We start from the raw sequence: 21,367 nt of genomic DNA, 5'->3' as shown, positions 1-21,367 counted from the left end.
TACTTCAAAAGAAAGTTAAATAACGTTTTGAAGATCTTAAGAATACTTAAAAAAAAATTACAAATATCATAAAACTTAAAATGATTCAAATCTACTTTAAGTAACACTAATAAAAATGTGCTTACCTGGTCTCTATAGCCTTCAGCGATGGAGCACCCCTAACCCACTTTGGGGCAGAGTTCCAGCAGGGCGGAGACTTTTGCCCATGATATCCAAATCTGACCCAACCCCGATCTGTTTTCCTGTGTCAACAGTCATTTCCAATGCATGTTGGACTCCTGTTGGGATTCGCGCAGTCAAGAGGGAGCCTGCCATTGGCCCCGAGGGAAATTCCACTCAGCATCTCAAGGGGTGGGAATTGATTTAAAGGGGCTGAAAAGCTTAGAAGACGGCAGGAGCTGCAGCCTAGTAAAAGCAAAAGGCTCTCTCTTATTGCTGCCTGTTTTCCATAGGAAAACAAATCAATTGACCTAGTGCACAGTGCACAGGCTGTCAATGATCATATTATGGCATACCATGTGTTCCAGATGCTGAGCAGGCCTCAGTGCCCAATGATGCAGGGCACTGGTGTCCAATGTACAGTTACATTATGGGCATCAAGCATCATATTATTGACTTCTATATATCTTACCTAATCATATAACCATCAAACTGTTAGAAATCTCAAATAAAATCAAGCCCTAAGCAGAATAACAATATGAGAATATATAATGTGTTTAGATACTTACATATGGATAGATCCAACAGAAAAAATAAATAGACTATAAACTCTTGCAGTGTTGATTTCATGTTTATATCCTTGTTATGAATGTACTTATTTCCAACTACACCTGATGGAAGATGAAAGAAAAAGTATTCCATTTTGTTAACATTTTATTGAATTGGAATGTTGTGCATATTGTGAAAGCAATTGAACTGCAATGAACCCTCAGCCTCTGGTTCAGCACTTTGTGCCATGTCAGAGGGACACTTAATGGATGGTGCAATGGCTATACATGGCCTTTCACTTTTGTGACCTGGGTTTGAATCCAGTCCAGACTGATGTGACAAAAATCTCTTTTGTCTGCTCGTTCCTAAGGGTCCTATATGAAATGAGTTTAGACTCAAGCCATCGTCTTCAGTCCCTGCCACAAACTCCGTGCCCTTGCCACCTATTCCATCCCCTCACCAGCCACTGTCCCACATTGAACCAGACTTGCAACCTCAAGATCCTATTCGACCCCGAGCTAAACTTCCAACCCTATATGCACTCCATCACAAAGGCCGCCTACTTCCACTTCTGTAACATCACCCGTCTCTGCCCCCATCTCAGCCCATCTACCGCTGAAACCCTCATCCAAGCCTTTTTCACCTCCAGACTCGATTATTCCAATGCTCTCCTGGCTAGCCTCCCGTACTCTATCCTCCATCCTCTGAAAACTTACGCTCATCCAAAACTCTGCTGCCTCTATCCTATCCGGCACTAAATCCCGTTCACCTATCACCCATGTCCATGTTAACTCCCAGTCTCCCAACGCCTCCAATTTGAAATTCTCATCCTCGTGTTTAAATCCCTTCATGATCTCGCCCCTCCCTAAACTCTTCTAGCCTTACAACACCCCCACTCTATTCCTCTGATTCTAGCCTTTTTTGCTTCATCCCACCTTTGGTGAGCGTGCCTTCAGCCGCCTATGCCCCGCACTCTGGAATTTCCTGCTGCAGCCCCTCCACCTCTCTCCTTTAATACCCTCCTTAAAACCCACTTCTTTGACCAAGGTTTTGGTCACTCCTAACACCTCCTTCTTTGGCTCAGCATCCATTTATTTCTGTTAAATGCCATGGAGTGTTTTTCTACATTAAAGGCACTATATAAATATAAGTTTTTGCTGCTATACATCTAAACTAAATGCACTTGATGCTGATACTTGGCATTTGAAATAGAATAGTGTCCATTCCCCAACACTAACATTTTTAACCTTTCTGTATAAAAGAAATTCACCCAAAATCACTCAAAAAAGGGGCACTGTGTTCATGAAAAATTGTTTTGACATTTTTTTGGTTAACAAATAAGACAGAAGAAATCATTTTTACCATAACGACATCACGTGCAAATGACCTGATGATGTGTGTTGTGTTGATATGATTTAGGTCAATCCATCACATTTTTTAAACCATCAGAAAAAGGATCATTTTTCCTGGAGACAGTGCCCCTACAGATAACAACTTCCATTTATATACCTTTAACATAGAAAAAAATCTCAAGGCATTAAGAAAACTAAGCCAAGGAAGGAGAACTTTTTTGGGGGGCGGGGCGGGATAAAAGAGGATAAGAACAACCAATTTGGTAGTTTAAATTTCCACTCTATGCATAGTTAAAAAGGTGTATTGAAAGACTAATTGCTACTCCTATTTAGAAACCTTACCATGACCTTTCATGGCCGTGGTCTTTTTGGGCGGTTTACTGGCCAGAAACCTGAATGCATGTTTCGCCATTAAGTCCCAGCTCGGAGTTTCGAGTCTGTGCTTATTATAATCGTCTTCAATATTATTGATCTATGGAGACATTGATCACTCCGAGGTCATCAAGCAGCCCAGCTCTCGCGCTCGGTACACGTGCAGATGCGGTTAACGTTTATCCAGCTGTTGCTGGTTTAAACCAAGGTTCGGACTCTGGGTTCCATCTGGAACTGTTCCAGCACGTGGCTGGGGAACAGGCTGAACAGTTGCAAACACCACAGCATAGTGCTGCAAATCGTTGAATGTCGAGGCCTGTGTCCTGCAAAAGTCTTAACTACAGCATTAATATTTGCAGGCGAGAAGGGGGATATTAATTCCATGTCGATCAGAATCATCCATCAGATCGATAGTAACATATAACTAACGACAGGTAATGATTATGTTTTCATTGTAGTAACAATTGCATTTCAATGAAATCCTTCTAATATAAAAGTATTAGCTTCTGGAGTCATATCAAAAATACTGCAGTATGAAATTATACGGATAGTACTGTAACTAGATTGAGACCTTGGAGACTGGTGTCCTATATTGTATAATAATATACGCTAACCATGTATTCACACCAGAACTTTAGCATGGACATGAAGCAGCTTAGTTTGGCACCAATATTCAGTTATGGCATAAATACAAACTAACTGTAGAAGAGGGTTTCCAATTCTGGTTGGACTATTCAGGTGGGTTCATCACATGACGATCTTCATCCAACCACCCCGACCCCACACTCCCACCATTGGTCGCTGGACACGTCCACCCTGAGGGCACACTGCCTTCCCACACCAATTAGAAAGGGAACAGACTCTTTGTAACCCGATTGGATGATACTTGACTGTTAGTCAAACCGCCTTTATCCCAGCTCCAATATTTTTATGACTAATAAACAAGAGTTCAAAGAAAATGAAAAAGAACACTTTTTTTAATGCCTCTATGATTTTTCTCCTGGGTTTTTTTTGCAGCAGTGCCCTGGAGATTAATCTTTAACCTTTTAATTCCTGGAGCGAAACACAACGAAACTCCCTGGAGAAGTGAGTCTCCCTTGGACTTTGACACCCGATTTATACTTCACAAGGTTAATGTCAGCGAGACTATGGTATTGAGATAGAGGATCAACCATGATCACATTGAATGGCGGAGCAGGCTCAAAGGGCCGAATGGCTCCTATTTTTTTATGTTTCTATGTCACAGTGTGAAGCTAAAATTGTTTTGTACCAATGCTAAATTTACAGTGTAAATGCACCTTAACAACAGCAACTTGCATTTATATAACATCTTTAACGTAGTAAAACATCTCAAGGTGCTTCACAGTTATCAAACAAAATAAGGGTGTGTTTACACTGTAACTTTTGCATCACTGTATAGTGATTTTCACTAGACAGCGAGCAGTAAAGCTTCAATATAAATCTAGAGTCAGAGCCCGACCTGACTCCCGAGAGAAATGTTGTGAGTTAACTGGAAGATGCTGTGCTGCACTGTCAGTTGCTCAAGAATGAGCAAAAATTGCACCTTGTGTCTCATTCTGTTTCCATCTTCCACTCGCATTGTCAAAATGTTCACTTTTTTTTGTCAATTGAGTGTCTGACACGTGGAGACTCCTCAGGAGTTTCCAAACCAAGCTACTAAGAAGTCTACGGGTTATAAATTGGGCCGCATAGTGCCCATTATGTAGGCGCTACGTGGCCTCCTAAGGATCCAAAATGGCATCCGGAATGCACATGCACATTTTTAGCATGACGTTCGCCGGACGCCATCTTGATAAAGGTGTTTGGCAGTGCACAGATAACGAACGCCGGCAGCATGTAAAGTAACGAAAATATGTGTTAGATCAGTGTGCAATGCTGATTTAAAGGGACAGATACGATTTTGGAACTCAATGCTCCAGCCAACCTTGCACAGCTGAACAGGTCATAAACAGCATGGAGGACCCCCCCCCCCCCCCCCCCAGTGCTATTTAAAGGGATCGTGCAAGATTTACAGGTTAGTTGCTGCATTATTGCTTCTGGCTGCTGATGCATTTGTACCTGTTTTCAGAGGTCTCCTATACTTGAATACTGGGACTAGGGGATATAGCCTAAAAATTAGAGCCAGGACTTGCAGGAGTGAAGTTAGGAAACGCTTCTACACACAGAGTGGTAGATGTTTGGAACGCCGTTCTGCAAATGGCAGTTGATGGTAACTCAATAGTTAATTTTAAATTGAGAGTGATAGATTTTTGTTAACCAAAGGTATTCGGGGTATGGGGCTAAGGATCCGTATCTTATATTTTGCAAATAAGAGGTGCAGGCTGTCTTTACGCGGTGCTAGCCACTCGCGCGATATCGTGGTGCCCTGCTGGTGAGCAGCCACTCAACAGCACAGCTAGGCCTGGCTACTCGCAGATATCAGGTAAATGGCCAGGCAGCACGAATCTCATGTGCTGCCTGCATCTCAATGACCAGGCGCGGGTTCGCCCCCCCTCCCCGCCCAGATTTGGGGGTTATCGAATTTAACCCCCCCCCCCCTTGCCATGTATAGAATTTTGGATTGGATAGAGTGGACATTTTTCTCCCCAAAGGGACATAGCCCTGTTATTTAAGTCCAGCGAGCTAAGGCTCAGGTTGATGGAGTCAAGGCTTGTCAATTCTCAAGTGTGCTCAGGGTACTGCTACAGTTTATCTAGCAAAACTGTGCCATTTACCAGTATACCAGATATTGGTGAACTTCCTGCTGCTTATCCAGCCTGAGGACTGTCTTGCAGGGTTATCTGAAGCCCAATAGGAAGAAAACCCAGCCCCCTGTGACAGGTCCACCCCTTAAAGTTCCATTAGTTAGACTAGTCGGCAGGTCAATCATCAACAGTACTCTGCTGGAATTACAGACATGTGCTTCAATAAGGAATTTAGATGTAAGTGGTATCTCTGAAAACTGGTTACAAACAGTGATGAATCAGAAGTAGAGTTTAAAGATTACACAAGATTCCATAAAGACAGGTTGGGTACAAACCTGTGGATGTAACTTTTTATTTGTAAGAGAGGATGTAACTATGATTGTGAGGGAGGATATTGGCCAGCAGGGGGAGTTGCAGTGGTTTGGATGCAGCTGATTTTGCAAGATCAGGAATTACTACTAACAGTGTACTATAGTGCTTTATCCCTGCAGCAGCAGCAGCATAATCAGGTGGTAGTTGAGAAAAGTGGTGAGTGGTGGATTAGGGAAGACCAGCTTCATAAATACATGGAATAAACAAGGTGAGGAAGGGAATAAAGAGTGCTGGCATTGTTGAGGTGGGGGAGGTGGTGGCTGTGTGAACTGGGAAGGGGGTACTTAATAAACAATTTTAAAATAAATTAGCAATCACATTTAGCAGCAGAGTATACTGATACTCATCCACTGTAACCCAAAATTTCTCTGCAAGAAATGAGAGAAAATCCTTGCCATCTATTAGTGGCCCTGTGGTAAGGAATTGTACTCTTGCAGATTTCAAATTTCCAGGAAACTGATGCCGGTTGTAGTACTACACTTGTTACATTATTTGAACTGACTTCAGCTAACTCAAAACAGACCAAGGATTGAACCAGAGATTTTCGTGGTTTGTTGAGCTCAATACCACATCAACAATGCATTTACCCACAGAGCTATTGGGACAGATAGTTATGAACAATTTCATGCAGTGGGATCAAGTCCATTATCCTGACACTGCACTAACTGATTTTGAACAAAAAACAACAAAAATAATGCAGATGCTGAAATTCTGAAACACAAATGCTGGAAACACACAGCAGGTCAGAGCACAAACAAGTTAACCTTTCAGGTGTGGATCTTTCATCAGAACTGTAAGATATTACAAAGGAACTGCATTTGAAAAGGAACAGAAGTGGAAGGGGAAGAGTCTTCATCTGAGACACAGCAGTATTTAATCTCCCATGCTGCAGTCACTGGTTTAGCACCTTGTAGGCACACTAGAATAGCTACGGGGCTTTCACCAGGTTGATCATTAGTATTACGACTGGTTAGGAGAATTTGAATAATTATAATGTTTTCTGAAATGGCTGAGGTACTAAATGAGTACTTTGCATCTGTCTTTACCAAGGAAGAAGATGCTGCCAGAGTCTCAGTAAAGGAAGATATAGTTGAGATACTGGATGGGCTAAAAATTGATAAAGAAGAGGTACTTGAAAGGCTAGCTGTACCAAAAGTAGATAAGTCACCCAGTCTGGATGGGATGCATCCTAGGTTGCTGAGGGAAGTAAGGATGGAAATTGCGGAGGTACTGGCCATAATCTTCCAATCACCCGTAGATATGGGGGTGGTGTCAGGGGACTGGAGAATTGCAAATGTTACACCCTTGTTCAAAAAAGGGTGTAAGGATAAACCCAACAACTATAGGCCAGTCAGTTTAAATTCAGTGGTGGGGAAGCTTTTAGAAACGATAATCTGGGACAGAATTAACAGTCATTTGGACGAGTGTGGATTGATTAGGGCAAACCTGCATGGACTTGTTAAAGGCAAATTGTGTTCAACTAACCAGGTAGAGTTTTTTGATGAGGTAACAGAAAGGGTAGATGAGGGCAATGCAGTTGATGTGGTGTATATGGACTTTCAAAAGGCATTTGATAAAGTGCCGCATGGTAGGCTTATCATCAAGATTGGGGCCCATGGAATAAAGGGGGCAGTAGCAACATGGATACAGAATTGGCTAAGGGACAGGAAACAGAGAGTATTGATGAACGGTTGTTTTTCGGACTGGAGGGAGGTGTACAGTGGTGTTCCCCAGGAGTCGGTGCTGGGACCACTGCTTTTATTGATATGTATTAATGGCTTGGGCTTGTGTGTACAGGGGACAATTTCAAAATTTGCAGATGACACAAAACTTGGAAGGGTAATAAACAGTGAGGAGGATAGTGATAGACTTCAAGAGGATATAGACAGGCTGGTGGCATTGGCGGACACGTGGCAGATAAAATTTAATGCAGAAATATGCGAAGTGATACATTTCGGTAGGAAGAATGAGGAAAGACAATATAAACTAGAGGGCACAACTCTAAAAGGGGTACAGGAACAGAGAGATCTGGTGGTATATGTGCACAAATCATTGAAGGTTGAGAAAGCGGTGTAAAAAAGCATACGGGATCCTGGGCTTCATAAATAGAGGCATAGAGTACAAAAGTATGGAAGTCATGATGAACCTTTATAAAACACTGGATCGGCCACAACTGGAGTATTGTCCAGTTCGGGGCACCACAGTTTGGGAAAGATGTAAAGGCCTTAGAGAGGGTGCAGAAGAGATTTACTAGGATGATTCCAGGGATGAGAGACTTTAGTTACGTGGATAGGCTGGAGAAGCTGGGGTTGTTGTCCTTGGAACAGAGACGGTTGCGAGGAGATTTGATAGAAGGATTCAAAATCATGAAGGGTCTAGAGAGAAACTGTTCCCATTGGCGGAAGGGTCAAGAACCAGAGAACATAGATTTAAGGTGATTGGCAAAAGAACCAAAGGTGACATGAGGAAAAACTTTTTTACACAGCGAGTGGTTAGGATCTGGAATACACTGCCTGAGGGGGTGGTGGAGGCAGATTCAATTATGGCCTTCAAAAGGGAACTGGATAAGTACTTGAAAGGAAAAAAACTGTAGGGCTACGGGGATGGGGCGGGTGAGTGGGACTAGCTGGATTGCTCTTGCATAGAGCCAGCGTGGACTCGATGGGCCGATTGGCCTTCTTCCATGCTGTAACCTTTCTACCATTCTACTCTATGAAATCTTTATGTGCACAGATGTTCTTGAACTAGCTGGAGACCCTGCAATGTTAGTTGATATTAATACCAATGTTGTTCCTTAGGCAGATGCAGTTCGTTGGAGGATGGAAGCACTGAGAGAGATGCTGGACATGACTGTTAATGCAGAGGAGCAGGGATTATTCAGCTGAAGCAACATTCAATGAGCAGCTGTCAAAGAGACCTGTCTGCAGGTAAGTTTTTTAGAGTTTTTCTGCTTCCTCACCATCCTCAATGTCATCAGGGTGATCTTCCTTGTCATGCTGAAGGTTCTTCTCCTCTGGTGGATCCAAGTGGCAATGTTAAGTTATGCAGGTAACAGCACACCGCTATGATACACTCTTTGTGGGTTATATTGCAGCAAGCCACTAGATCCGCCCAGGCAGTGGAATCTTTGCTTCAGCAGTCCAATGGTCTGCTTGATGAGGGGAGTAGTGGATGCATGGATCTAGTTGTAGAGCAGTTGGTCAGTGAGCGTGAGTTACTGAGAGCAGTCGTGAGCCACGTTTGCAGGGGATACGCCTTATCCCCAAGCAGCCTGCCTCTGACTTGCTGTGAAGGGTCAAAGAAAGGGGGGATGGAGGTCTGGCACAGTATGAAGGCAGCATGACAGCTGCCAGAATAGCTGCAGAGACCCGCTGCTGGTTATCACACATCGGTTGGATATTAATAGAGTGAAAACCCTTGCTATTCATGAAGGCAGCGGGATCTTCTGGGACGTGTGTGTGCAGTCAATGATGTCCTGGACTTTGAGAAAGCTTGCAACGTGCACAAACCTCAGAGCCATATCCTGCTGTTTCCTGTTTTCCATGGGTAAAACAATGAAATAGTTTGCTTTAACAAAAATGGCATCAGTCATCACTTAATTCAAGGATGTAATGCAGACTGACTGATGTTGCTGATATCCTCTGTTGCAGTTGGAGGCAAAGAAGTGACTTTCACTGCAACAGGCAATGCCATGCTAGCTCAAGCAGTTGGCTGCAGGTCTTGCGGCAGGTCTTGCAGGAGGTAACACAACTCTGTCACAGCCTCACAGCCTGGAGAAGGGCAGCCTCCTAAGGCACTTCTCTGAAAAGTGCAGGTATGTTATCATGAGCTTATAAACTCTGGCAGGGTACGGATGCAGCTCAGTGTATTCCTTTCAGCTGATCCTCCTCCTCCCCTAGCCATAATGGAATTTCCAGATCCCAATTATGGCAAAAGTGCATTGCCAGAAAGCCCTTCACAACAGTTGAGAATGTTGTACAGACACAACCATCAGTTGTAAATGGTCTAAGTAGCCAAAAGTGACTATCGAATACAAGCCAATAGTCTCCTAAAACTTTTCAGCATTTTACCGAGAGCAGCTAAGGATCCCTTTAAATATCAGGCCAAAAAACGGATCTGTTGATAGATGAAAATCTATTGAAAAAGGAACTTCTGTAAAATATATATATATGTGTGTATGTATGTAGTGTGCTTTTACATGTGGTTGCTTTCATTAATATGAAGCAGTTTCAGAAGCAGTTTTGAATATCAGGTCATTTTATTGATCAATAAAGTTTAAAAATTGCAAAAAAAATCAAACATTCCATCTCTTTTAATTTACATAAAATTGTGAAGAAACTTGCTTTTGTGTGCCCTTAATCTACAAAGCTGCGATTGTGATGCTGCCTTGCATCATGGAAAGCCAGAAACCAGGGTGGTGAATGAGTTAAGAGCAATTACTGTTACTGCAGCTGTAGACAGTGGATGATTTGTAGCTTCTTCAAACAAAGCATCAACAAAAACACTAGGACTAAATCTTTGTAGAACTGTACACTACTTTAGTATTTTGTAATTTAACCAGTTTTAAAAAAAATGTTTACAGTTATTACCAGCAGTCACTGTATTATCTAAAGGGTGGAACTGAAAAGGCTGTTGAATGGATCATTTTCCCCTTCTAGCTGATAGAAATGCTATTTTCTAGGGCAGATAGGATGAGGCTCATCAACAAATTTTGCACTATCTAGGAACTCACAGGTTCTATGCTAGGATGGAAGACCAGCAAATTAAAGTGTAAGACGATAGTCTTATACTAAAGTTATTTCCACATTGCTGTTTAAAATAACTTACAAACAACAGAGTTTTACTTTTTACTCAAATCCAGTCCCACAGCCACACTTACACAAGGCAGAACACCATCAAATCAGTTTAACACATTTATTCTGCTTATTTGTTTTCATATAATTATTTTCTCATCTATCTCAACTGATTATGTGCCATGTAGCAAAGCTATTGTTCTGTGCTATGACGTATGTCATAAGTGTATGTACATGAATTTATAAGCCTTAACTTGCAACACTTTGGTATTTATACTGCAGCAGTCTTGCATTTTTACAACTAAATGTAAATTTATATACAAAACCAATTGTTTTGTATACAGTAAGGTGCAGGTAAAACATACTACATTCCATAAGCTGAAAAGCTAACACTGCCTATTGAGTTGAAGTACAGTGACCTCACAGTTCATCGCTTTCAAACAGACCAGGGTACGATGCTGTATATTGGGAGCCTGGTTCCAGCAGGAGCCCTTGACCATTAAGTGCTGTATATTGGGTAAATGTTGGCCGTACCTTCAGTGGCCTGGTGTTTGGAACTTGTTTCACTGGCCAAGCTGTTGGGAGCAAATAGAAAACATATTTGTTAGAATTTGATCTCCCATGGCCTCTCTACTCCCATGGACTCGATCAGTGACAAGGCCATCTCCAACCACATTCTTGTATCCTTCACCACCCACATCCCTCTACCCTCTTCCTACCCCACTTCCTTCTGCATTCATCTTTGGAAAAGCTGTCTCCCAAGTCACTTACAACTGCACTGTCAAACTCCCAACTGTCTAGACTTTAGCATTCTATTCACAACAATACTTCTGCAGCTGTTGATTTGCTCAACCACTCTCTCTCCTGCATCTTTGAGCCCTTGTCCCCATCTCTCTCATCCTAGTCAATCCCCTAGGATGGCCCTCACCTTCACTCCATCAAGTCTAAGGGGTGAAGACCTGGGCAGAACTGGTTTAGCCATCTATCAGCAGATCTGGCTGGACCACCTCAAGCATTAACTGGCCTCATGCTCCTCTTCCAGAACCATCCACTATTCCTAAGATCATCCTGGAGAGCAAATATAGCCACCGTCTTCTTTGCTGCCTCTCCCCTGCTCCCTCAACCCTCACCTCTAATAACAAGTGCCAGGAGCTCATGGACTTGTTCGTATGCATATGCATATGCAAATAAGGAGCCTAACACCAGTTTGATGCCCCCTTTACCAAATTGGTTTGCCCTGAACGTGACCGGCAACAAGCCTAGTTGGCATTTGACAAATTATTACTTTCAAGCAATTTTCAGCAAACCATATTTGAGCAAAGCAGTTGTGCAGATTTGTCTAAATTCCTAGCACTTTGCGTGGTGATTTTTGAAGGCAACTCACCAGCAATATCCAGTCTTGCTGTGCAGATTGTTGACCCAGCTTCATTTTGGCCAGATACAGTATACCATCCAGCATCATGTTTATCGACTGGGAAAATTTCAAGGCCCACTTTACCGTCATTGCTGTGGTATAGACTACCAATACAAAAAATAAACCTTTATATAAACTGCCACCAAAAGCATTTGAAAAATGTTTAACTGAATTCTCAGACATTAAAATCCAATAGCAAAAAGTTGAAAGACCTGATTTTAAAAAGTTTTTTTGATGCTTATTAAAGCGAAGGATATTAGTGCTGGGAAATGGAACACACTTCCATTTTAGGCACCAAGGGGCCAAAGTTCCTCGAGACACGATCCTGGCATTAATGGTATTGGTGCCCTCCAATGCTGACCCCAGAGTTTGCGGAGTCAGTGGGAGGGCACCTCATTAGTTGGAGGAGGCAAACACCACTATGTCTCATCTCCTGCCTGCTCGCTGTGGATGGAAACCCTGGTTTCTGTGCACCATTTGGAGGGGGGGATTTGCTCAAGCACCACCCCCACCTCACAATCCCAGCCATGTTTCTGAGCAAAGGTGCCAATCTTGAAAAATTAATTAAGACAAGTCACATTTCTTCGTAGTCTATCTGCTTCCCTGGCCTGAACCCCACCAGTGGGGCCCCACATACACCCATGTGGAAGCCAGTGTGCCTCATCTCACTGGACGTACCATCCTCCACAGATACGTCAGTTCCTCACTGAATGGCTAGAGTGGGAACTCCAAGCATAGGGAGGCTCTGCCATCTTCGTGTCATCTGCTTGCCCAATGATATGCTTCAACTTCAATCTCAGAAGAGTGCTTCCTAACAGGTGAAACTTTTATTTCCCACACCAACCATCCTTGTGGCCTCTATGCAGTTGCAAATTTATTGCCAGAGAACTTGATGTGGAATTTCTGCGGTGGTTCTCCCAGTCTCCTGCCATAATTTTAGCAAATCGGCAGAAACCGAAGAGAAATGGCATGAACTTTTAATTAATTTAAGATTAAAGGGTATAGAATTAGGGAGAGGGTAGCAAATTGGATTAAAAACTGCTTAGAAGGGGGGGTGGGAAGGGCAAAACAATGACAGATGGAATTCAATGTCTGTAAATGTAAGGTTAAAGAAAAGAAGTAATAATTATACATTGAATAAGGGAAAGCAGAGGTTCAGGTTCATAAGACATTAAAAGCAGCACGGCAAGTGGATAAGGCCATAATAAAAGCTAATGGAATACTGGGTTTTATGGCAGGATGCATAACATATGAAAGTCAAGATGTTATGGTGAATGTATATAAAACCTTCATAAGACCACGGTTAGAGTACTATGAGCAGTTTTGAGCTCCATGCTTTGGGAAGAAAGTTGAGGCATAAGAGGGGGTACAGCGCAGATTCACTAGGATGCTGCCTGGTATGAGGAAATACAAATACAAAGAAAGACTTGAAAAATTGGGGCTGTTGTTGTTAGGGGCTGCAATCCCCATGGGGCCCCCTATGCCTCAGGTTCTGAATGACCCAGGAAAGTGGGAACTCCCGCTGTAAGGAGTCCCTGTTCCAATTGCACCCCCTTTACAACATTTGTTTTGTGAGGGATGGACGAAGGCACTGCCCCTTTTGGCAGGGAAATGATGGAGATGCAGGATAAGTCTCTGCTATTTCTGAGTGGGTTTTGCTGGTCTCCCACCGGCGTTACAGGAATTTGTAATTACCTGATTCTGTTTGTGTTGTGCTCTATCATTTCATGGTCTTTTTTCCAGAAGATTACTGGCTGTGGTTCTCCAGTCACCTGGCATTCCAACTTGACTTTTTCTCCTTCGACAGCTCTGGAATTCTGGAGCTTGTAAATAAATTCTGGCGCTCTTTTAGCCTCTTGTGCTTTAAGAAGAAAAATTGCAACATGTATTACTTAGCCACTGGATTGGTCTTTATGAAATTTTACCTCCAGCATCAATTTACAAATAAATGCACCTGATATCACAGCACATTCCCAATTTCATTGCTCAGGACAGTCTCCTTGTTGAATAAATGTTGTATCTAACAGAGATCTAATACTTATTTTCTTCCTGAGACCTAGGCAGCATTTGGTAAATGAATTGTAACACCTGATACTAATTCACCAACAGAACTAATTTAAAGGGGGTAATTTTAACCTAACTCACTGGGCGGGAAACTGGTGGGATCATGTCGAATGTTCGTTTTAAACCCCGCCTCATTTTATTCTCCATTGACTTCAGTAGTGTGTAAAATCAGGCATGGTGTGACTCTTTAACCCTTTTAACCAGGTATCATTCTGGTGAAACAGTGTTGCACCCCTCCAAGGCCTTCCTTAGATGTGGTGCCCAGAACTGAACGCAGTACTCTGGATGCGAGCATGCGACAAGGAAACTGGTATGAATTTCTACAAGTTGGTATAAATACCATCACGCAGTCAATGTTGCTGCGATTAAGGGTCTTTGAATACAAGGGAAATTTCACCATGGGACACTAGCGTACAAATACTTAATCTATTTGTTTGAAATTCCTCTTTTCTCTTGTTCAGTGGAGGTGTTAACCCATTTTGTTAAAATAATGAAGTGAGGACTTTCACACTGGTGCTTTAAGATTCTTATGTTAGTATCCCAAAGTGTAATTTCAGGGTCTGGATGTTAAATGATTCTTAATGCCATCCACATACATAAGAATTTTTTTTTCTATTGGAGAGAATGCCTGAACAAATGTCCATTTACAAAAGCCCTGAAATTACACTTTGGGATACTGCCATACTTCCCAAACATGAGAATGCTTCCTTTAATATAAAGATTATTGTTCTTCTTATATGCAAGTCTGATTGTACACAATGATTTTTGTGTAATTCAAGTAATTAAAGAATACTCTCACCTTCGACTTCAAGGTATACTGTAAGCCTGCTCTGACCAGCACGATTGACGGCTACACATTCATACTGCCCACCATCACTTGCTGTAATTGCATCAATGATGAGTGAATGTACACCATTTCCTGACACAAGCATCTTATGACCAATATCTTGTTGAACAGGTTGGCCGTTTAAATACCACATAAGTTCTGGAGGTGGCAGTCCACTGACCTATAAATCATAGAATCATAGAAAGTTACGGCACAGAAGGAGGCCATTCAGCCCATCATGTCCATGCCAGCTGAAAAAGAGCAAGCCAGCTTAATTCCACGTTCCAGCACTTGGTCTGTAGCTCTGTAGGTTACTGTACTTCAAGTGCACATCAAAACACTTTTCAAATGAGTTGAGGGTTTCTGCCTCTACCACTCTTTCAGGCAGCGAGTTCCGGACCCCCACCAACTTCTGGGTGAAAAATTTTCTCCTCAGCTCCTGTCTAATCCTTCTACCAGTTACTTTAAATCTATGCCCCCTAGTCACTGACCCCTCTGCGAAGGGAAATAGGTCCTCCCTATCCACTCTATCTAGTCCCGTCCTAATTTTATACACCTCAATTTAATCTCCCTTCAGCTTCCTTTGTTCGAAAGAAAACAACCCAGCCTAACCAATCTTTTCTCATAGCTAAAATTCTCCTGCCCTGGCAACATCCTCGTAAATCTCCTCTGTACCCTCTCTAGTGCAATCACATCTTTCCTGTAATGTGGTGACCAGAACTGTACGCAGTACTCAAGCTGTGGCCGAACCAATGTTTTATACAGTTCTAGCATAACCTCTCTGCTCTTATATTCTGTGCCTCAGCTAATAAAGGTAAGTATCCCGTATGCCTTTTTAACCACCGTATCTACCTGTCCTGCTATCTTCAGGGATCTGTGGACATGCACTCCAAGGTCCCCCTGTTCCTCTACACCTCTCAGTATCCTCCCATTTATTGTGTACTCTCTTGCCTTGTTTGCCCTCCCCAAATGCATTACCTCACACTTCTCTGGATTGAATTCCATTTGCCACTTTTCTGTCCACCTGACCAGTCCATTAATATCTTCCTGCAGTCTACAGCTTTCCTCCTCACTATCAACCATATGGCCAATTTTTGTATCATCTGCAAATTTCTTGACCAAGCCCCCCACATTCAAGTCCAAATCATTAATATATACCACAAAAAGTAAGGGACCAAGTACTGAGCCTTGCGGGATCCCACTGGAAACAGCCTCCTAGTCACAAAAACACCCGTCAACCATTACCGTTTGCTTCCTGCCACTGAGTTAATTTTGGATCCAACTAGCCACTTTCCCTTGGATCCCATGGGCTTTTACTTTTTTGACCAGTCTGCCATGTGGAACCTTGTCAAAAGCCTTGCTAAAATCCATGTACACTACATCAAACGCATTACCCTCATCGACACTCCTTGTTACCTGCTCAAAAAATTCAATCAAGTTAGTCAGACACGACCTTCCCTTAACAAATCCATGCTGACTGTCCTTGATTAACTCGTGCCTTTCTAAATGACTATTTATGCTGTCCCTCAGAATCGATTCCAATAATTTGTCCACCACCGAGGTTAGACTGACTGGCCTATAATTACTCGGTCTATCTCTTTCTCCCTTTTTAAACAACAGTATAACGTTCGCAGTCCTCCAATCCTTCGGCACCACACCTGTAGCCAGGGAGGATTGGAAAATGATGGTCAGAGCCTCCACTATTTCCTTCCTTGCTTCTCTTAGCAGCCTGGGATACATTTCATCCGGGCCTGGTGATTTATCTACTTTCAAAGTTGCTAAACCCCTTAATACTTCCTCTCTCACTATGTTTATCCCATCCAATATTTCACACTCCTCCTCCTTAGCTGCAATCTCTGCATCGTCCCCCTCTTTTGTGAAGACAGACGCAAAGTATTCATTAAGAACCATACCCACATCTTCTGCCTCCACACATAGGTTACCTCTTTGTTTTCTAATAGGCCCTAATCTTTCCTTAGTTATCCTCTTGCTCTTTATGTATTAATAAAACATTATTGGATTCTCCTTAATTTTACTTTTCAGTAATTTTTCATGCCCTCTCTTTGCTTTCCTAATTTCCTTTTTAATTTCACCCCTGCACTTTTTATATTCCTCTAGGCTTTCTGCAGTATTGAGCTCTTGGTGTCTGACATAATCTTCCCTTTTTTGCCTTATCTTACCCTATATGCTCCTTGTCATCCAGGGGGCTCTAGATTTGGCAGTCCCGTCCTTTTTTTGTTGTGGGAACATGTTTACTCTGAACCCCCTGAATCTCCCCCTTGAATACCTCCCACTGCTCTGACACCAATTTACCTTCAAGTAGCTGTTTCCAGTCCACTTTTGCTAAATCACTTCTCAGCTTAGTAAAATTGGCATTTCCCCAGTTTAGAACTTTTACTCCTGTTCTATCTCTGTCCTTTTCCATAACTATACTAAATCTAACTGAATTATGATCATCACCACCAAAATGCTCTCTCACTGATACTCCTTCCACCTGCCCAGCTTCGTTCCCTAAAACTAAATCCAGAACTGCCTCCCCTCCTGTTGGGCTTGCTACGTACTGGCTAAAAAAGTTCTCCTGAATGCAATTTAAGAATTCTGCGACCTCTATACCTTTTGCACTGATTGTATCCCAGTTAATATTAGGGTAGTTGAAATCCCCTACTATTACTGCCCTTTTGTTTTCTCAGAAATTTGCCTACATATTTGTTCTTCTATCTCCCTCTGACTGTTTGGGGGTATATAGTACACTCCCAGCAATGTGTCTGCCCCTTTTTCATTCCTTAGCTCAACCCGTATGGCCTCATTTGATGATCCTTCTAACATATCACCCCTCCTCACAACTGTAATTGTTTCTTTAACCCCCTCCCCCTTTTATATCCCCTTCTCTATCTCGTCTGAAAATCCTGTAACCAGGAACGTTGAGCTGCCATTCCTGCCCCTGTTTAAGCCATGTTTCTGTAATAGCTAAGATATTGTACTTCCATGTATCTATCTGTGCCCTTAGCTCATCTGCCTTATTCACTTTACTCCTTGCATTGAGGCATGTACCATTAAGCACCGCCAGACTCTTTTGTTGTCTAGTTTCTGACCTTTGTTTCCTCTGCCTTCCAAACTCACTTACTAATTTTCTGCCTTTCATTTCAAGCTCTGCTTCTCTCCCTCCTGAATCTACGCTCAGGCTCCCATCCCCCTGGCAAGCTAGTTTAAACCCTCCCTGCAAGGATATTGGTCCCGGCCCTGTTGAGGTGCAACCCGTCTGGCTTGCACAGGTCCCATCTCCCCCAGAGCCGGTCCCAATGCCCCAGGAATCTAAAGACCTCCCTCCTGCACCATCTCTCCAGCCACACATTCATCTTCTCTATCCTTCTATTTCTATACTTGCTAGCGTGTGGCACCGGGAGTAATCCGGAGATTACTACCTTTTGAGATCCTGCTTATTAATCTCTTTCCTCACTCCTTAAAATCTGCCTGCAGGACCTCATCCCTCTTTCTACCTATCTCATTGGTACCGATATGGACCACGACCTCTGGCTGTTCACCCTCCCCCTCCAGAATGTTCTGCAGCCACTCAGTAACGTCCTTGACCCTGGCACCAGGGAGGCAACATACCATCCTGGAATCTCGTCTGCGGCCGCAGAAATGCCTATCTCTTCCCCTAACTATAGAATCCCCTATCACTATCACTCTCCTGACCTTTCTCCTCTTCCCCCCCCCCCCCCCCCGTACAGCTGAGCACCCATGGTGCTTTGGCTGCATTCCCCAGAACCCTCTCCCCCACCAGTATTCAGAACCGAATACTGGTTAGAGAGCAAGATGCCCTCAGGGGCCTCCTGCACTAACTGCCTGGTCTATCTTGTTTGTCTGGCGGTCACCCAGTCCCTCTCTGCTTGTGCAACAATAAATGTGCTAATTAGGGTTCTGAAATATTCAAACATGCTTTACAAAGATTTTAGTACTATAATACAATAATCAGCAGGGCACCAAGTGTAAACAGTGGACTGTGTTTGTACAAAAGTGTTTTTTTTACTGTTGCAGGCCTTAATAGAATGTCTAACACTTAGAATTATAAGGAGTCTTACAACACCAGGTTATAGTCCAACAGCTTTATTTGGAATCACAAGCTTTCGGAGCTTTCCTCCTTCGTCAGGTACTCAAATAAAGCTGCTGGACTATAACCTGGTGTTGTAAGACTCCTTACATTTGTCCACCACCGGCATCTCCACATCATAACTTAGAATTATGAATGTGGATTTTTCAGTTTCTGACCGACAATAACATGAAGCCAGGACGACTAATCTCACAGAAGCTGAGGTGTACTTTTTATTTTGTATTAACAATAAGAAACAGACTGCAGATAAACTTTTAAATTAAAACAGATAATACTGGAAACACTCAGCATGTTATGCAGCATCTGTGGAGAGAACAAACAAGTTGCATGTTGATCTGTAATATCCTACCATTCTGATGAAGGATCTACATCTAAAACGTCAACTTGCCTGTACTCTCTACAGATTCTACCTGACCTGCTGAGTGTTACCAGTGTATTCCGTTTTTGTTTCAGATTTCCAGCATCTACAATTTATTTTTTTGTTTTTCATTTAAACTCCAAATTATGTTGCAAGAGAAAAATATAATTTTTAAAAATTGCATACTGTTTCTTATCCTGGGGCTGGAATAAAAGATTAGGGAGTAAGATTTAAAACAGGAATCTTCAACATTTTTTTTTGACCACTGACAAACAATTTTGCAGTTATCAGTTCTAGATTTACATGCTGACTACACAATAAATGTGCAACAGACGCACATGTTGAAGCACCTGTTTTCTCTATTGGTTTGCCAGAAACAAAGATCATTGTGCAGTTATTTTTACACGTTGGAACGGAAGGTTTTTAAATTGGGATTATATACCTTGCAGTCGATTCTGCAGAGCCCATACTGTTGAACAAGCATATTCTCATCTGGTTTCTGTAAAAAGCGTGGAGGGAAGAGCTTTTCTTGGATTGATTCGTTCTCATTTTCAAACTCTCTGGAGCTGAACTTTTGCCTATGGAAAGATTAGAATCTTTGTATTATGGCTACTATGCAAAAAATAGTTCCGCAAGCTGTTGCGTAAGCTTTGCTGCATATATAGATTATCCCCTTCATTTAAATGGCATTGTGCATTTCAGAACAATCCTTTTATAAGGAAATACTTTTCAGGAGGATTGCATCTACTGATATGGAAATACTTCATACCACTTTGCTCTGCAGATTGTACCTATGTGGCCATATTTGAGTATCTAGTTCTGGTTCAATTTTTGCCAAACATCATGTTCAGTTTCTTATATTCTTACGATTAAACTTTTACCCACACGGGTTGTCTGCTACATGAGTTCTACACAAAAAAAAAAGTTTGCAATACTTCCAGACTGTGTCTAACCAGCAGTTCTAAAGCATAATAAGGAGAATAGTAACAGACATCAGGAGGACATAGACAGGCTGGTGAAATTTAACGCAGAGAAGTGATACATTTTGGTAGGAAAAATTAGGAGAAGCAATATAAACTAAATAGTACAATTTTAAAGGGGGTGCAGAAACAGAGAGACCTGGGGGTGTATGTACACAAATCTTTGAAGATGGCAGGACAAGTTGAGAAAACCGTTAAAAAAGCCTATGGGATCCTTGGCTTTATAAATAGAGGCATTGAGTACAAAAGCAAGGAAGTCATGCTAAACCTTTATAAAACACTGGTTAGGCCTCAGCTGGAGTATTGTGTCCAATTCTGGGTGCCATACTTTAGGAAAAATGTCCAGGCCTTAGAGAGGGTGCAGAGGAGATTTATTAGAATGGTGCCAGGAATGAGGGACTTCAGTTATGTGGAGAGACTGGAGAAGCTGGGGTTATTCTCCTTAGAACAGAGAAGGTTAAGAGGAGATTTGATAAAGGTGTTCAAAATCATGAATGGTTTTGATAGAGTAAATAAGGAGAAACTGTTTACAGTGGCAAAAGGTTTGGTAACTAGAGGACACAGATTTAAGGTGTTTGGCAAAAGAACCAGAGGCGACATGAGGAAAAACATTTTTATGCAGTGAGTTGTTGTTGTGATCTGGAATGCACTGCCTAAAAGGGTTGTGGAAGCAAATTTAATAGTAACTTTCAAAAGGGAATTGGATAAATACCTGAAGGGAAAAAATTTGCAGGGCTGTGGGGAAAGAGCAGGAAAGTGGGACTAATTGGATAGCTCTACCAAAGAGACGGCACAGGCACAATGGGCCGAATGGCCTCCTTCTGTGCTGAATCATTCTATGATTCTATGATAATATAAGGTAACCAGGGTAACTAAGAGAAGCTAATAAGTGTTCAGGTAATTCTGTTTGTAACATTTAGGATTATTAACTGTTCGATAGGATTCTCCCCCTCCCGCTCAATTTCCCTTTGACTTTATAAAAAATATGGACGCAAATAGTTGATGGTCATGTACCAAGTTTGTGTTTAATCAATAACAGTGGAAAAAGAAATTCCCAATAAGAGCAGATTGGGTCTTTACCTTTCTGCTGGTGATCGGTACACCTGCCTTCTTTGGCTATCTGAAGAGTTTTGTTGCTGAAATAAAAAAAAATTAAATCATTTTTTTGAGATTTAATATGCATCTTTTCTTGACTGCCTGAGCAGAATTTAGAAAATAGTTCTGAAATAGATGGTAAACTTTAAATCATTGATATTCATCATATGAAATATTGTGAATTAGGCTCTTACAAAGTTTGAATAGTACCAGAAAT

General features: G+C 42.1%; 2 protein-coding genes across 9 annotated transcripts in view; both read right to left on the bottom strand.

The window, feature by feature from the left end:
• The window catches only part of LOC137332204 (polycystin-2-like protein 1), a 31,721-nt gene extending 29,249 nt beyond the window's left edge, over positions 1 to 2,472 (bottom strand). The window contains exons 1-2 of the mRNA XM_067995900.1: positions 2,403 to 2,472; positions 729 to 830 (exon numbers count right to left, since the gene is read on the bottom strand). Of these exons, the coding sequence (XP_067852001.1) occupies positions 729 to 830; positions 2,403 to 2,472 (172 nt within the window). The remainder of the gene's footprint in view (positions 1 to 728; positions 831 to 2,402) is intronic.
• A 7,276-nt stretch (positions 2,473 to 9,748) lies between these two features.
• LOC137332430 (myotilin-like) overlaps positions 9,749 to 21,367 on the bottom strand; it is a 112,661-nt gene continuing 101,042 nt past the window's right edge. For all 8 annotated transcript variants that reach the window (XM_067996258.1, XM_067996260.1, XM_067996259.1 and 5 more), the window contains 6 exons: positions 21,136 to 21,191; positions 19,518 to 19,653; positions 14,580 to 14,787; positions 13,412 to 13,577; positions 11,687 to 11,820; positions 9,749 to 10,877 (listed from right to left, as the gene is read on the bottom strand). In XM_067996258.1, the coding sequence (XP_067852359.1) occupies positions 10,723 to 10,877; positions 11,687 to 11,820; positions 13,412 to 13,577; positions 14,580 to 14,787; positions 19,518 to 19,653; positions 21,136 to 21,191 (855 nt within the window). In that variant the 3' untranslated portion in view covers positions 9,749 to 10,722. The remainder of the gene's footprint in view (positions 10,878 to 11,686; positions 11,821 to 13,411; positions 13,578 to 14,579; positions 14,788 to 19,517; positions 19,654 to 21,135; positions 21,192 to 21,367) is intronic.

Source organism: Heptranchias perlo, chromosome 14 (genome assembly GCF_035084215.1).
Source record: "Heptranchias perlo isolate sHepPer1 chromosome 14, sHepPer1.hap1, whole genome shotgun sequence".
In the NCBI taxonomy this organism is placed as follows: Eukaryota; Metazoa; Chordata; class Chondrichthyes; order Hexanchiformes; family Hexanchidae; genus Heptranchias; species Heptranchias perlo.
This window is presented reverse-complemented; position numbering and strand designations above follow the sequence as displayed.